The following is a 16,298-nucleotide window of genomic DNA, read 5'->3' on the forward strand; positions in this document are numbered from 1 at the left end:
TCTTTTTCTCTCTGTAATCTCCCTTTCACCCAGATCAATCTATGAGCACAGGGTGTTAAATTGGGGTTTTTTGTGTGGGTTTGCAACCCTACCTCTGTTCACACGTGAGGAGGATAAATCAGGATCAAACTAGAGGTTATGTTAATTATGCAAGTATTTGGGTGCTTAAGCACGAGTGCTTTAGCATAGCAGTCCAATTGTCCTGACACCACTTTTCCTTCTGTTTATATAATTGCATGTGATCTATTCCCTTCCGTGTTGGTACTAGTAAGGATGGGGCTAGGTCAGTTGTCAACCCTACCTGCATCCCATGGGACTGTGGTTCCCCACAAATACTCAGAAACAGAAGACTTGAGACAGGATATGACTCTTCTATTCTCACCTCTCCAGTCTCTGAAAGCCATCATGGAAAAAGACTTGACAACCTGTGAATTTCAAGTGCCACCGCTGGTCCTCTCTGACACTAGCCTCTGGGAATGCCGTGTCTCCACTACGGGTGGGCAGGACAGTGGCAAGTTCAAGGTCACTGTGAAAGGTGAGCAGGACAGTACAGGTGGTCAGATTTCAGGGTTAGAGATATTCATGCTTAGCTTCTGGGAATTACAAAATCATCACAGGAAGCACAGGTTGTACAGAACTCGGTTACTGAAATGTTGCCACACAGTTTTTATTTTAGTACCCCTCCTAAGATATTCTGCAGTTCTTGTCCAGGCAAAATGAGGTTCTGATGTCTCTTTAAATGTGGTGCTAGTTTTCAAGCAAAGAAACCTAGAAGGAGAGCATAAATCAGAGACAGGAACTAGGATTGTGCCAGGTACCAATCAGGAAAATATCGCATGAGAAACATCTGGTGCAAATCTGTCCTAATAGTTGCAGTCATCTTTCTCTCAAGGGCAGAGGTAAAATGTGCAATCCCTTTGTCTACTTTCATGTTTGCCTGGCTTGTGATTGACACTGTTCCCTTCCTTAGTGCCTCCCATGCCACTAAGCCCTCCCAGGCTTCTGGCCAAGCAGAGTCGGCAGCTTGTGATATCGCCTGTGGGACACGTCTCAGGTGATGGACCCATCATCTCCATCAAGGTTCTGTACAAGCCCCAAACTGGCACTTCTCAGTGGTCATCCATTGTAGGTAAGGGATTTGCTGTAATCCAGATGGAGCTGTCGCTCTAATTTGTGTGCTCTCTTAAATCTGCAGGGCTCTCTCAAACCTGTGCCTGCTCTGGCTTCAGTTCTTTTCAACTATACAGAAAGCGATCCAGACAGGAGTGTTGTGAGCAGGTGATCTAGGAGGCTGAGCTCTGGGTCTTTTGTGCTGGACCCCAGATCTCCTGCCCTTCCCCCTTCATTTCCTTTTAATAAAAAGTTTTATATTTATAGAACAGCTGGGCACACCATGAAGTGCAGTGCCCGTGAGAACCCATTGCCCCGGCCATCTAACATCTTCGTTCGGCTAGGGACACGGTGCATTTATACACATTTGAGTCATTTAAGTAACTAGCAATGCTTCTTGACCCAGGGGATTCTGCTCAACAGGGAAGCAAAGTATTTTCAGCTCAGCCAATCATGAAGAAACAAGGATTCTCTCAGGCATATGCTACAACAGGAACAGGAGATCAGGCTCCAAAGTTAGGCACAACTCTTGATCCTGGGAATTGCAGACCACCACCACCCCAGCTACAATTCTCATCTGCTTTAATAAACTGCAGTTTCCAGGATTCTTTGGGGGAATTTTAATTAATTAATTGTACCCCACACATCTAACTGGGTTGCCCCAGTCATTCTAAGTGGCATTCAGCAGAATATAACAAAACACAGCAATGTACCAGACATTAAAAACTTCCCAATAAAGGGCTGCCTTCAGACGTCAACAGAAAGTTGTATAGTTGTTTATCTCTTTGACATCTGATGGGAGGGCTTTCCACAGGGCAGGCTCCACCACCGAGAAGGTCATGTATTCTGAATGTGCTTTAAATGTATTCTGTGGATATGAAGCAGTCCCTGTCCCTTATCTGTTCAGCAGATAATAGAAAATGGAGGTAACATTATTCTGAAAGGAAAGGTCACAGAGCTGCAGATCCCAGTCAAAAGGCCCTGCGCAGTGGGCTCTCTGCAGTAAACAAAAATATGGAGCATAACCTTCAGCATGAGACTCTACAGTAACAGACCCATATTTGATCAACAGTTGACCATGCTCAGAACATCACCCTAATGAACCTGCGACCTGTCACAGCCTACCTTGTTAAGGTTCAGCTAACACGCCCTGGAGATGGAGGGGAAGGTGACCCAGGCCCTCACGCTGTCATGGTAACAGAGTGCCAAGGTGAGTAACTGAAGTTCAGTGAGCCAAAACTGGAAAGTGGGGAGATGAAGAATGCCCAAACCGAAAGAAGTAGATTCTGTAGTAGGCATATGAGTAGTGCTAAGGATGGCTACAGTTTCTGATATCCTGGTTCCCGTATGGGTCTTCTTCAGCCATCCTTCCAGTCAGTAGATATTAACCAGTAGAGATTGTACAAATACCTACTCTGGTATTCTACAGAAACCAGCTAAGTGCCCTGTTTCTGCCACTACCTCCTCTGGTTGGAGAACAAAATTCAAGTGCCCTATAGATGAGTGGCCCAACCTCTTCCCACCTCAGGGATCCAACTGCCTTCTGTCACAGTATATGACTGTATAAAGTTTACTTTGAGGTGGGTGAGTGTGTGTTAATACCCTTAACATGTGGATAAACCAGGTTAACAACTTAACTTCGGTGCTGTTGGCAAGAGAATCAAGCTGATGGCTTCTTGTTTCTCTATTCCACACAGAGCCAACAGCCAAGCCTGTGATTGAACGCTCATTTGTTGAAGGGAGCAACACGTTGCATGTGAACTGGAACCTGCCGGGTGGTGACACTGTGGGCTCTGGGTTCCTCGTCCAGCTCTATGATGCAGCCAAGGAGCTCGTCCATCAGGAAAACATCACTTCCATGATTGTGCAGTCTGCCTACATTCCAAACCTTAAATTCAATAAGGAGTACAGTCTGGTGGTGCTGGTCTATCACTGCACCAGCCTTGGACCTCCATCTGACCTCTACAAGGTCAAGATTGACAGCAAAGGTGGGCAACGGGATGTACCACCTGGGAGAAATCTGCCACTCTCAGAAGGGAGCAGGGCTGGGGGATCAATGACTCTGGGGTGGGTGGCCTCTGCAAGGTTTTATTCCCAGGTGATCCCTTACAGAACAAGTACTATGTCAGAGATGTCCCAACCGGCTTGATGCTCTTGCCTTCATGGTAGACAGGTCTAAAATCTAATTACCGTAACTTGCCTTGGCATGGTGTTATGTGTTGCGGGCTCTAAGGTGCCTCCTATTTTGCAGGGATTTCTATTTTCTTCCAAGAGGCTTTGAACCTCTGTAAACTCCTCAGGAAGCATTAGCACATGTGTTGCCCTGGAAGACTGAGGGGTGCCTCAGGGACAAACCTACAGCTTGCTCATTGTTTCTTGGCATCGTAGTAGCTGCTGACCAATGTCCTCTCATGCCTATGCCTAATAGGTCCACAACTGCACTGTCCGCCAAGCCACAGACTGCATTCCTAGCAGTTGTGGAACAGGTCACAATTGCAGAGCCAACAGCTGTACCACTTGCCTCCCAGGTCCCTCATCCCCACGGTCTCTCTCAGCGGAGCCCCTTGCTGACAGCACTGTCAAGCTCACCTGGCTGCCCCCTGAGTACCCCAATGGTGGCATCAACAAGTACATTGTGGAGGTGCAACAGCTGGGGGGTACCAGTGAGCCACAGTGGATGGACACGGACAACGGCTGGGATACCACAAAGATCATTGCAGGGCTGAACACCAGCGCGTTCTACCAGTTCCGGGTGCGAGCCAGCTCTTTTGTGCCAGGCGAGTGGAGCAAGCCTGTGAGAGTTGAGATCGTGGGTGATGGTGAGTGGACCAGGGGCAAGTTTGGTTGGCTGTCCCAGTGGGCGGGGTCTGAGTGGGACAGGAGGCAAGTAATGTGCGTGAAGATGCCTCTGTGATTCCTACAGTCAAAATGCAGGCCAGCCAGGATGCAGGTGCAACTGGCTCCTGGCAAACCACAGCAGCAGCAGCCACCTTGGCCTGGAGCACTGATCTACCCTGGGAGGCAGAACAGTCATAGAGTCCACTCATGGCAGTGGTTCTGCATCTTTATCATGTTGTGCAGTTGCCAGGCCCTGTTACAAAATGCACTGCTTCCCTCTTTCCCACAGGAGCCCTGAGCCAAGTGCCCACCTTGGGGAGCCAGAACTTGCCTCCATCCAACCTGGACCAGCAGTTGCTCTTGGCCATTGTGGGCTCTGTCTCTGTCACCTGTGTGACCATACTCTTTGCCCTGCTGGCCCTTTTCCTCATCAAGAAGAACTTCTTTCACCGGCGCCGTACATTCACCTACCAGTCAGGCTCTGTGAGTGATATTGCCCTGCCCCACCTGCCTCTTCCCACTGATCTTGGCTCCCCACCCTCATAATTCTTATGCTCCACCATGCTTGTGACAGCAGACTGTTGACCCACTTGGTTTGTAGTACTGCTGCCAACCTCCCTGCTTAACCGATCCTCTCACAGGGGGAAGAGACCATTTTGCAGTTCAACTCAGGCACGCTGACCCTGACTCGCCGGCCCAAACCCCAGCCTGAGCCCCTCAGCTACCCTATCCTGGAGTGGGAAGACATCAAGTTTGAGGACATGATAGGGGAAGGGAACTTTGGGCAAGTCATCCGGGCCATGATCAAGAAAGATGGCCTGAGAATGAATGCAGCCATCAAGATGCTGAAAGGTGAGATGCCACACAAAGTCAGACTCCCATGCTTGACACAGGAAGACCATTACCTCTCCCTTGCTAGCCAGCCCTGCTTAGGGTGTAAATGATTGGCAGACATGTTCTGATACTTGCCTCCTTCTTGGTGGTGGGGACTGCACTGGCCATCAGACACATATGCATCTACTTTTTTTGGTGCTCAAGCACCAAAGTATTCAGAGAATGAAGACAGCACTCTCCTCACATATCCCTGTTCAGAAGGCAGGACAATGGGCCTCCTCATGGCACACAATCATAGAGAATATCTCCACCACATACTTAAAATGGTTTCATAGTAATTCCCAATCTCAGGTAGCTAGCACCATAGTGTGCAGGGAAACAGAGATACTTAGCAATTTTCAGCTCTAAAACTACAGTTCACAGGATTCCAGGCCACAAGCTGTAACCAAGGCCTGCCCTGTGGTTTGGAGCTTGTGATTTGCCTGGGGCAGCTAAACTACAAGCCCAGATCCAGATAACATGCTAAGCCAAACCACAGTGTCACACAACCCATCAGTAGAATGGCCAAGCAGGAGCAAAGTGTCCATTATCTCCTCTCTGGGAGCCTGCACAGTATTTGTTTGTTCACACTGACTGATAGTTTTGCTTAGCATTACATGTGAAAAGGGCCTTATGTATGGTTGTAAAACTGACATGTGCATGCAGGAATGTTCATTTCCAATCACATTCGGGATACAGATATATTTGTAACATGCATGTAGCACACCAAAAAGCTGGGCTTGGCCACAAATGTTCTTGCCACCACAGAATTTGCCTCTGAGAATGACCACCGGGACTTTGCTGGAGAGCTGGAAGTTCTTTGCAAGCTGGGCCACCATCCCAATATCATCAACTTGCTGGGAGCCTGCGAGAACAAGGGTGAGACACCTTGCCAATAGGGCACCCTCCAGTGCTAACTACTTCTTCCCCTGCTCCTCCATCTTTGGGCTCATCTGCACCACCTTTTCCTTTATTCACTGAGGAGGGCTCGTCGTGAGGGAACAACAGACCCCGCCCTGCTTCCAAACAGCACACACTCTAGCACGCAAAGCCCAAAAGCCCCATCCTCTCTTGCCACTCCTTCAACTTGCAAAATATTTCCTTACTCCATTTCCCCTTAATCTCTCTCTGTGGTTAGTATGGGGCAGCGACTGGAATCAGAGCCAACACTTGAGCTGCTTATTCTAGGGTGCCAAGTTTAGGGTTTGCTTGCTGTTGTGAGGGAGTGACAGACAGATACATACCCTTAAAACATATTGCACCATCTGTGAGCAGGTGTCACAATCTGGCAAAAGATTTACCACCAGAAAGCAAAGAATGGTAGATCCGCTGATGCCTGCTTCTGTAACTACAAAGCAGCATAAACACCAAACCCAGAAGTGTTATTATCTTCCTCCTCCTCTAGAGGAGGAAATTATGTAGTTGAGTTTCTCACATTTGGGGAAATCACAGGGGTCAACGCACCCAGAATGCCAGGCATTAACCTCACCCTGGGAAAATCACCTTCAAGATCACGATATCTTCCCTACCAGGAGCTTCTGCCTTCTTTACAGCAGCAATGAACTAAGAGCAAACAACTTGCATGACTGATAGAGCTGATAGCAGGGTGAGATAATGATGGAGATCACTGAAACACGTTGTTAACCAGGCTTGGAAAATAAGTTTAGTTAGATCATAGTAGCAATCTAACAATACCCTTTAAGCACATGGAGGTGAGGGGAAGGAAGCAGAGCACATGGGTTTTCCTTATTTCTGCTGGAAATAGTGATAGAAGGGAGTGTCGGAGGGTTTTATGGGCTGCTTTTGAAGGGTCCATGGGCAGGGTTTTAAAATGAGCAAGAGGACTTCAGATCTGAAATACAAATAGGCAGAGCATGAGGCCCTGGTACAATAGAATGTGAGAACAGCAGACAACCCACGTAGGTACAGAACCACCAGAGGGCCACAGTGCACAAAACAGATTTGGAAAGAGGGTTTTCAGGAGCAGTGTGGATGAACCCTGTCAAAGCACTGGCACCACCTAGTGGTTGCAGTGACGCTATCTGGTCTACTATCTTTCATGACCATGCATATTTCTACATACACTCTCCATATTACTTCACACAGAGGAGGATCTTGTGCCTTATCGCAGGTTCATCTCTGATAATTTTTATGGTCTTTTCTTTTCTTTCTCAACCCTGCTGCTTCTAACGGAGTAAGTTTCCTGACATATTTGTCTGGGCCTGACTTGACAGTCTCTCCCCTAATTTTCCAGGTTACTTGTACATCGCCATTGAATATGCACCCTACGGAAACTTGCTAGATTTTCTGCGCAAGAGCCGAGTCCTGGAGACAGATCCTGCCTTTGCCAGGGAGCATGGGACAGCCTCGACCCTCACATCCCAACAGCTCTTGCAGTTTGCATCTGATGTGGCCAAAGGCATGCAGTATTTGAGTGAAAAACAGGTCTGTGTGTCCTCACCACCTAGCCACCTTTTCCCACTAGTTGGGCTCATGTTGGTCGATGGAACCGCTGGGCTGAGCTGGCTCCACTAGTTGGGCTCATGAACCAGTTCTGTTTTTGGGTGGGTGGGGAGAATTAGCAAGCAAAGTCAAGGAGGGGAAAGACAGAGCAGGCCTGTGTTTGTGCTTTCCATTTGTAATGTGTTTCACATACACAGGATGGCTGGTCCATCATCTGAGTGTCTGACTTCAAGCTTGCAATAGTAGACGTGTATTGGAATCATGCCAATTATATCCTGTATTGCTTCAGCATTCTCTGGTCCTAACTAAGAGCTGTACTGACATGGATAACTTCATGTCAGTACAGCTCTGAGTTAGGACCAGAGAATGCTGAAGCAATACAGGAGGTGAAATGTAAGGCAAGATTTTGAGATGCCTACAGCTTTGGTTTCACAAGATAGCTCATGAGATGCTGTTGTGTGCAGCTGTGGACTAGGATGAATGCCTGAATTCTCTACCACTGCCTATGTCACTCACTGCTGTTTCCTGCCCTCCCCTAGTTCATCCACAGAGACCTGGCTGCCAGGAACATCCTGGTAGGGGAAAACCTGACTTCCAAGATTGCCGACTTTGGTTTGTCCCGGGGGGAGGAAGTCTATGTAAAGAAGACTATGGTAAGTCTGGATAGAGACGATCATGTGGACCACTTCCTCATTCCTCAGGCTTCTCTTCTGCTCTGAGTGGAGCCCAGCTCCATCTCTTCTCTTTGTTCGCCGGTCTACTCAAAGTGGGCTTCTGTAACCCCAGTGATGCTTGTTTTCACAGGGCCGTTTGCCAGTTCGCTGGATGGCTATTGAGTCCCTGAATTACAGTGTGTACACAACCAAGAGTGATGTGTGAGTGATTTATGGGTGGGTGGGCAGGGTGGCAGGGTCAACCGCAGATTGGACGACAGTGATCAGGTGGCAGGTGGTACTTTCTTCAGTTCTTCTCACCAAAGTAGTGATGGCCACCAACCTGGAAGGCTTTAAGAGAGGATTAGACAAATTTATGGAGGATAAATATTATGTTGTGCTCTGGTTCCGCCTGTGGTCTTCCCATGGGCATCTGACCACCCACTGTGAGAACAGAGTGCTGGACTAGGTGGACCTTCACTTGGCCCCTTCGTTCCATTTCCTGGCTAGAAGAATTAGAAAATGTAATGAAGAGGAATGTCATGAGGAGGAGAATGTATGAATGATCCTCTGTCGTTTACTTCTTTAATCAATCCATTAAGTTGCAATACATTTGAATACTATACTACCAAAAAAAAAAAGCCTATTGGAAGAAAGTGTACAATAATTTACAATTAACGAAGGGGAAACTACTGGCTTCAGTATTTTCTTTTCTCTCTCTGTATTAGTAGCAGGCCAGAACAAAAATGATCTTAGAAAAGCAGCAAGTTTGCTACAATAGAGTGGAAAACCTGGACGACCTCAGCCTACATCCTAACTTGTCTTTCTCTTGCAGGTGGTCGTTTGGGGTTCTCTTATGGGAAATAGTTAGCCTGGGTAAGTTTCTGTCTCTGTTGCCCTCACTGTCCTTTATGCTATGCATCCCATTTTGGCCCCATACTCTTCAATACAACTTCTTCATTTCATTTCTCCAACATCCTCTCTGTGAGTGACATCAGAGTGCCTTACCCTTACTTTGGTTGAGGAACATGGAAACAACCTTGAACCAATCTTCCTAACAGGACAGCCAGGATAAAAACCTTCACTTTGGGGAGAAACACAAAATGGGACCATGCCTAGTCTTAGCAGATCTCTCCCCAAATGGGCTGGCTAACCTTAGCAACATCATGGGAGAAAAACTCTTACTGACCTACATAATCTATTCACCTCACCATGTAGTTGCTACTGTACGTCTTCCTATCTAGCTGCACTTTGCACTATGTATGGGTGAGGACAGGACATACAGAGATGGGTGGTTTAGGAGAACTTTGTCCCAGTAGCACCCAGAAGGCTGTGTTACGTGTGCATTGCACCAAGCAGGAGTGGCTAGTGAGGTTGCACAGATGGAGCTACATTGCTTGTCTGGTTTTGCAACACTGTGTGTCGCTGGCAATTACCAAGTGGGGCAGGGGAGGGGCAAGGCAGTGGGATGCTCAGCCCAGCTAATGCTCAGCACAGCAGCCGAGCTAATTCAGCACTCCCAGCACCGCACCCCTCCCTCCCCTCAACAATGGGAGCAGCAACGTTCAGTGTTAGGAAGCTAGGAGAGCAAATTAGCCCCACCCATAGAGCCCAACCGGCCACTAGTGGCCCCAAGATGCTGGTGAATATGGTGCCTCATCTGATTTCCTAGGAGGGACGCCATACTGTGGCATGACATGTGCTGAACTCTATGAAAAGCTGCCCCAAGGGTACCGCATGGAGAAGCCTCTCAACTGTGATGACGAAGTGTAAGTGGAAACCCTTCCCCCTGCCCAACACACACATCCTATTTACTTAGTTATCTCCTGCCAGTGGTCACTGGCATACTAGGCCTCAGCCTCTACATCTCCTCACTGTTGCATGCTGATGGAGGAGCAGGAGAGAGAGATGCCCAGTAGATCAAGTGCCCAGTGAACTTGGCAGTTCCCCTTCCCTTGTGTATTTAGCTTCATTCTGATTCTTCACCTTCTCCTGCAGCTATGAGCTCATGCGGCAGTGCTGGCGGGACCGGCCATATGAACGTCCACCCTTTGCTCAGATATCGGTGCAGCTCATCCGCATGCTGGAAGCTCGGAAGGTATCACTATCTAGGGATATTCTTGCTGTGCTCTGAATAAAAACCTCCTGAGCTTTTAGCCTGTGTGCTCTAAAGATGTGGGTGAGCAGAGTTTACAGTCAGATGACAGAACCCAGTGTCACCATTGGGGGACCCAGCACCCTTACCATACCCTTCAACTAAGAATATCCTGTTGTTGTGGGGTCTCAGCTTCTTTCATCAAGGCAGGATGCAGGTGGTCCTTAGAACTGGGCCCTATATCAGGCAATTGTCCCAAGATATTGGGCTGGGGCTTGCTCTGAGCATGATTGCAGTATAAGGTTAAAATATGAGTTATTGTATTGTCTTTTCTAGTCAGAACCTGGAGGAAAATGTACTCACAAAAGAAGGGGTAAAAGGGAGTAGCCCCCCCAACTTGACTCTGTTTCTCCTTTGACAGGCCTACGTGAACATGGCTTTGTTTGAGAATTTTACTTATGCAGGGATCGATGTGACGGCTGAAGAAGCATGAGAGACTTGAGCACTGACCCCACCAACCTGTGGACCCAAACAGGGCAATAGAAGCCTCCTGTACATATGTCTCATGGTCATGCCACCATCTTTTTACATAGAGCACAGAACATAGCTGAACTTGGCTGGTCCAGAGGATCCTTCATGAACCCATCCCTCATGCCATCTTCTTCCCTGACCAGAAGGGCATGGACAGCACACATCACAATCCAAGACTCTGCCAAACTTAAAGGAAATATGGAGTTCAGAGAAGTGACACACAGCTATAAATTGTGCTAGGGGAGCATCTATGCTCAGTAGCCCTATATATCACAAACTCCATGTGCCGATTCCAGCCTGCCTCCAAGATGGACAATATGGGACCCATGCATGAATGGAGGACATGGTTTGCATGTGGAGCAGCCTTCGACTTGAAACAGAGTGCCTCTTGGTCTTGGAATTTGGCATGGGGAGGAGAGGAGAGGAGAGGAGAGGAGAAAAAGGCAAAGGATTACGAAAGCAAGAGAATCTGCATTCATGCATACATACACCACAACCATTATCTCATGCCTCGCAGGAAGGCGGAGGGCAGATCCTAGCCAAAGATTACCTGCTACCTGCATGGAAACACACTTCTTTACACTCCCTCCTCCAGGCTTCATTTCTGCAGAACAAGGCAGGAATGTGGAGATAGTAGCAATTTTCAAAGCCAGCCACTAGGAAGGAGTTTAAATGCTTTCACGCTGACCCTTTTCATGTCATCTGCTGCTGCTGCTAAAAGCATTGGCCTCTGCCGTTTGCAGTTCATCTCATATCCTTTCCAAAATAGCCCACTTTTCCTGGGTTCTTTATCACAGCCTGCTGCTTTTCTTTGAACAGGTGCAAGTACTGCACAAACTTGTTAAGCAAGTCCTCCATAATGTTCTGAATTGTAACACCTTTGAACACCTGTCCCAGGAGCAAGTCCTCCTCCACTTCCCCTCTTTTTCTCCCGTTTTGGCAACTTCCTCCTGCTCCTTGTCTAGCAGGCCCGTGCGTGTGCTGATTCCAATTAAGCCTGCTTCTAAAACTCAGAGAATGCGTTCATGCAAAAGAAGCATTGCACAGGACTGGATATACCCTTGGTTTAATCTACCAAGGCCCTCCTTGTGTGCAGCATTCAAGCGACACGTTATATGACAGGAGGGACCAAAGCTCAGAGCAGTCACATGCATACTAGAAAGTTCTACGTTCAATCCCTAGGCATTTCAGTTAGAAGGATCAGATAGCAGGCAATGGGAAATACATCTTCCTGAGACCCCGGGGAGCTGCTGTAATTTGAAAGAGAAAATACTGATCTAGATGAACAAATAATCAAATCTGGGTTGTGTGCACATTATTGGCTTCAACACAGCTAGGTGGTTCTTTTTCTCAATTCAGATCAAAGCTGGTTTGGGGAAAAACTCAGTATTATATTTTTAAAAAACAGCAGGATAGATCTGGATTGTGGCTAATGTTGTGTGTACACCCCTTCCCAAATAAGCAGTGGGAGCTCAGTGGATGCAGAGTAAATGGAAGTGTGTACACAGCCTTAGTATAAGGCAGCTTCCTATGTATATAATGTCACCTGGATGCTTCTCCAAACATTTGCTTTTCAACAAATACCATCAAATACCATGAGGAGGTTTTTTCACTGGGCAAAACAGTGTGGACAGGGATTGTTCATGGAAGCAGACACAACTGTCCCCTCAATGATCTGGCGCAATCCACATGTTGTGAGATCAGTTGCTGGCTGAGAACTGCAAGTCTCTTGTCATTATAGGATGCCAGTGAATAAGGTTTCCAAATCTTTTTATTGAGCCTTCATCCTGATTTGTTTACACAAAGTTTTCAGGGAGGTTTTATGATGTTGGCTGTTTATAGAGCATTCATTCTGATTTGTTTGCAGGGAGATTATATGATATTAGGTCAAGCAATTGTTATAACACATTTTCTAGTGCATTTTCATGCCACTTTCCTTACTGAAAAAAGTGAATGTGTTTTTGTGCAGGGGTGTGTGGTTTTGTTTGTTTTTTGAAGTGAGTTTCTTGTGCAAGAGTGACGAATCCACTTTAATTCTTGAATCTTAACTTTGCCGATATGCAGTTAACTCTCACTCACAAAATAGTGATAGTCTGGAAATGCCCATGTATGAATGGCTTATGAAACAAAGGAAATTGGTAGGGAGAAAGGAGCTGAACTTCAAAGAGTTGCTTTGGAACTCTCCTAGAATCCCATGGAAGCAATTCTAGCATTGCATGGAAATGGGAATGTCAACGAGGAGAGCAATCAGTTTTGCTGTGTGGTGGATCTAACCCATGGAGCATATGCTTTCAGACAGGTGCAAAATTAGCAGTACATGACTGTATAGGCCTCTAGCAGTTCTATGCTGCCTCTGCATTAGATTTGTACATAATAAAGGATGCATAAAAAGGATGAAGTTGTGAAATGGGGTATGACAACCTTCCTTGTGTTTTAACAGAAATCAAGAGGTACTCTCTAGCCTCCATCCTCTTACAAATGAATATAAACTGTTTATTTTTGTATGTGCCTCTCAGTAACTTTGGCAGCCATTTTAACAGCCATAAAGAGCTGCTTCTCCCACTCTGCCGTAGGAGGCAGATGCCCCCCCCCCTTCAAATACTAGCGGTCAGTACTGTTTGCATATTATTTACCATAGAATTCAGTGTAGGCCTTTGCCCTGCAGGGAATGCTGGCTCCACTCCAGACATTGCTGATAAACTGTTTTGGTAAGAACAGGGAAGGGAGTGAAAAAATGAGGCCCAACTGAATCAAGAAATAACTCATTGGCAAAGGTAATCAAATACCACTATAACTATTCTTAACTTGGATTTAACCCAGTTTGCCAGGGCGGTACAAGTTCACAGAAATATGCCCAAAGGGTTCTGCGTCTGTAAGTGTTGCCAAGGCAACAAGCGAGTTATGGATCCCTGATCCCTTCTCCTTCAGGAAAAAATGTTACCATTCCAGGGAGTGTGTTTCAGTTTCCTGAGAGTAAACCACAAGGGCCCTTGTGAGGTCATGCCACCATTTCATTCAAGTCTCTTTTTATATTTCTTTATGGGACATCTTAGTTTAACTACCATGTGTGTGACAGATATTTCCACTTACAAATAAATACAATGGTGATTTCCTGAGTAGGTCATCTTCGGACTGTCAAATTCACAGCCATATTTGGCATATTCAGCTCCATGGGATTATTATTTGGTATACTGGTGCTATCTACAAAATAGTGCTTTCTGCTCATGGGCAACCAGTTATAGGATATGGAAGGGAATGTACAGAATATGAGAATTGAAACTTGAGACAGCAGATCCGCTATTCCATGCACATGCAGCGACAAAAAATCATGCAAAATGTTGCAGGGAAGGAAGATTCTCTTCAGCAATAAATTCATATTTCCGTAACTAAAAACTGTTGTGGAGCACTAAATAAATAGTGTTCCAGCCAGGTTTTGGTACAAACTGCATCAGCATTTCCCAGCAGTATCAAGAGTGAGGCACTGCTACAAACATTTGCTTGATTGCTTGAGGGCACAGTTTTGTGTTTATCCATGTTTTGAACTCTGTGTGGAGAAAAGCCACAGGGAGGGAAGTTGAAGTAGAGAAATGGTCACTGAGGGAAGGGTTGGGGCATCTTCCTCTTTGTCTATTAAAAAATTTCCCAAAGTTAGTTTTATGTTCTAAAAAAAAAGATGTTAGGGCTTCATAACATGTGTTTTCACTAAGGATGGCTGTGTTTTGGTTCACATAAGTAAGCTCTCCTTTAGATGTGAACTAAATCAAATTCTCTGCTATTCCTAGTTTGCATATAATAATAATAATATAGTTAAGACCTTCATGGTATCATTTTAAGAATCACTTTTAAATTGTGGAGTGTTTGTTTTTCTCTTGCATACATGTGCAGATTTTGAATGTTGTTATTATTTCATCTATGAATGTCCCAAAGTGATTACAATACAATAACACAGAACAGCTGCATATATAAAAGCAGCTGACATTGCATAAATAAAAATTATATATGCACACACTAATAATAATAATATCCTCTTACCCATCAGGCTGGGTTGCCCCAACCACTCTTAAAACAACACAGTGGCGTAGCGTGGGTTGTCAGCACCCGGGGCAAGGCAAGTAATTTGCGCCCCCTAACCCGTGGATTTGCGCCCCCTAACCCTAACCCCCAGATGTTGCGGCCGGTGCGGCTGGCCCCCCCTGCACCCCCCACGCTACGCCACTGAAACAACAAGGCATATATAAAATCAAATCAATTCAGTTCTGATACTGATACTAAATGACACCAAAGATTTACACTTTGAAGGCTTGTTATAAAAGAGAAGCATCTTCGACAGGCACTAAGAGGGCAATGCAAAAGGTGCCTGCTTGTCAGTTTCTCCGTAGGTGCTCAGTAATGTATGATTCTTTTAGCCTTTACAGTTTCTTCACTGCTTGAATTGTTATCTGTTGCATACTTCCTTGTGCCTAAGAAATAAAATGGAAAGCACCTCTCTCTCACCCTCTCCACCACATTTGCACTCTCCCACATTTGACCTCTAGTTTGTTATCTTCGAGCCTTTGGTTAGCTGTAATCAACAATCTCTTCTGTGGTGTCCACTTTAGCGATGGTTGTCCCAGCAGCCATATCTATGGTAACAGGTGGACTTTACTCAGATCAAATGCATTGAGACATGAGTGTATTCTGCTACTCATTTAGCCAGGGAGAGCAAACACTGTCTTTAACTTGGTACTTTGCCAAAGGAATATCTTAAGTAGCTTTTATGGGTTGCTCCAAACCACCTGTTTATTCAGCATTCATCCTGATTTGCTTGCAAAAGCTTATGTGGTGGCTAGGCCACGCTACCACACTATGCATTTATAGCACATGGCTTCCCCGCAAAGAATCCTGGAAACTAGTTTGTTAAGCGTGCTGGGATTTGTAGCTCTGTGAGGACTAAACTACCAAATACTGGCTTTATACAGGATTAATTCTTATTTGTTTATTAGGCAGTTATATTATAATGAGCAGACACAGCGGCGTAGCGTGGGTTGTCAGCACCCGGGGCAAGGCAAGTAATTTGCGCCCCCTAACCTGACGCCGCTGCCAGCTTCTTCTTGCTGCTGCCTGGTCTGGTGTGGTTCTCTCCCGCGCTCAGCGCTGCGCTGGGCGGCCACTGCACTGTCCCTCCCCCAGATAGTCCCTCGCTCTCTCTCCGCACCGCACGCCTGGCACCCACCCTCTCCACAGTGGGCGGCGACCCAGCGGCTCGGATCGGATTCGCACAGCCAGCACTGCAGTGAGAGAGAGTGAGTGAGCCAGGTAGGGGCAGAGAGCTGCGAGTGCGAGCGCCCCCCCCCCAGATGTTGCGCCCGGTGCGGCCGCCCCCCCCTGCACCCCCCAAGCTACGCCACTGAGCAGACATCCAGCAAGCATGCTGATTTGCTTACGGGGTGTTTAGTCATCTTCCTGACTATTGTTTGTTCATCCCATACATTTCAATATCCTGTTATCCTATCACTTTCCTAAATCCAAAGAGTCCTTTGTTTTTCAAGTGTTACGGCAACAGTTTTTAAATCCACTTTAATTGCACAAACCTTTTGTTCCGGTGTGTGCTTGAATCCGTCCCACAAAATAGTGACAGCCTGGAGGCACTTTTAGTGATCTGGTCCTTGAGTTACATGTTGTGGTGGAGCAAATGAGGGGTGGTCCCAGTACCCATCCGCTGCTTGAAGATTTGCTTGGGGCCTCATTCCCAGATG

General features: G+C 46.5%; 1 protein-coding gene across 4 annotated transcripts in view; it reads left to right on the forward strand.

Annotated features, from left to right (window-relative positions):
- TIE1 (tyrosine kinase with immunoglobulin like and EGF like domains 1) overlaps positions 1-12,957 on the forward strand; it is a 44,701-nt gene extending 31,744 nt beyond the window's left edge. For 2 of the 4 annotated variants that reach the window (XM_083510778.1, XM_083510777.1), the window contains 15 exons: positions 391-535; positions 971-1,129; positions 2,183-2,320; positions 2,808-3,098; positions 3,639-3,929; positions 4,238-4,431; positions 4,590-4,800; positions 5,590-5,700; positions 7,076-7,266; positions 7,824-7,937; positions 8,089-8,159; positions 8,773-8,813; positions 9,610-9,706; positions 9,936-10,035; positions 10,454-12,957. In XM_083510778.1, coding sequence (XP_083366904.1) covers positions 391-535; positions 971-1,129; positions 2,183-2,320; positions 2,808-3,098; positions 3,639-3,929; positions 4,238-4,431; positions 4,590-4,800; positions 5,590-5,700; positions 7,076-7,266; positions 7,824-7,937; positions 8,089-8,159; positions 8,773-8,813; positions 9,610-9,706; positions 9,936-10,035; positions 10,454-10,525 — 2,226 coding nt within the window. In that variant the 3' untranslated portion in view covers positions 10,526-12,957. The remainder of the gene's footprint in view (positions 1-390; positions 536-970; positions 1,130-2,182; positions 2,321-2,807; positions 3,099-3,638; positions 3,930-4,237; positions 4,432-4,589; positions 4,801-5,589; positions 5,701-7,075; positions 7,267-7,823; positions 7,938-8,088; positions 8,160-8,772; positions 8,814-9,609; positions 9,707-9,935; positions 10,036-10,453) is intronic. The other 2 variants (XM_083510780.1, XM_083510779.1) reach the window with 1 other exon arrangement.
- Positions 12,958-16,298: the final 3,341 nt, after the last annotated feature.

The sequence above is a fragment of the Podarcis liolepis genome (genome assembly GCF_965112155.1).
Source record: "Podarcis liolepis genome assembly, chromosome: 6".
NCBI classification, from domain to species: Eukaryota; Metazoa; Chordata; class Lepidosauria; order Squamata; family Lacertidae; genus Podarcis; species Podarcis liolepis.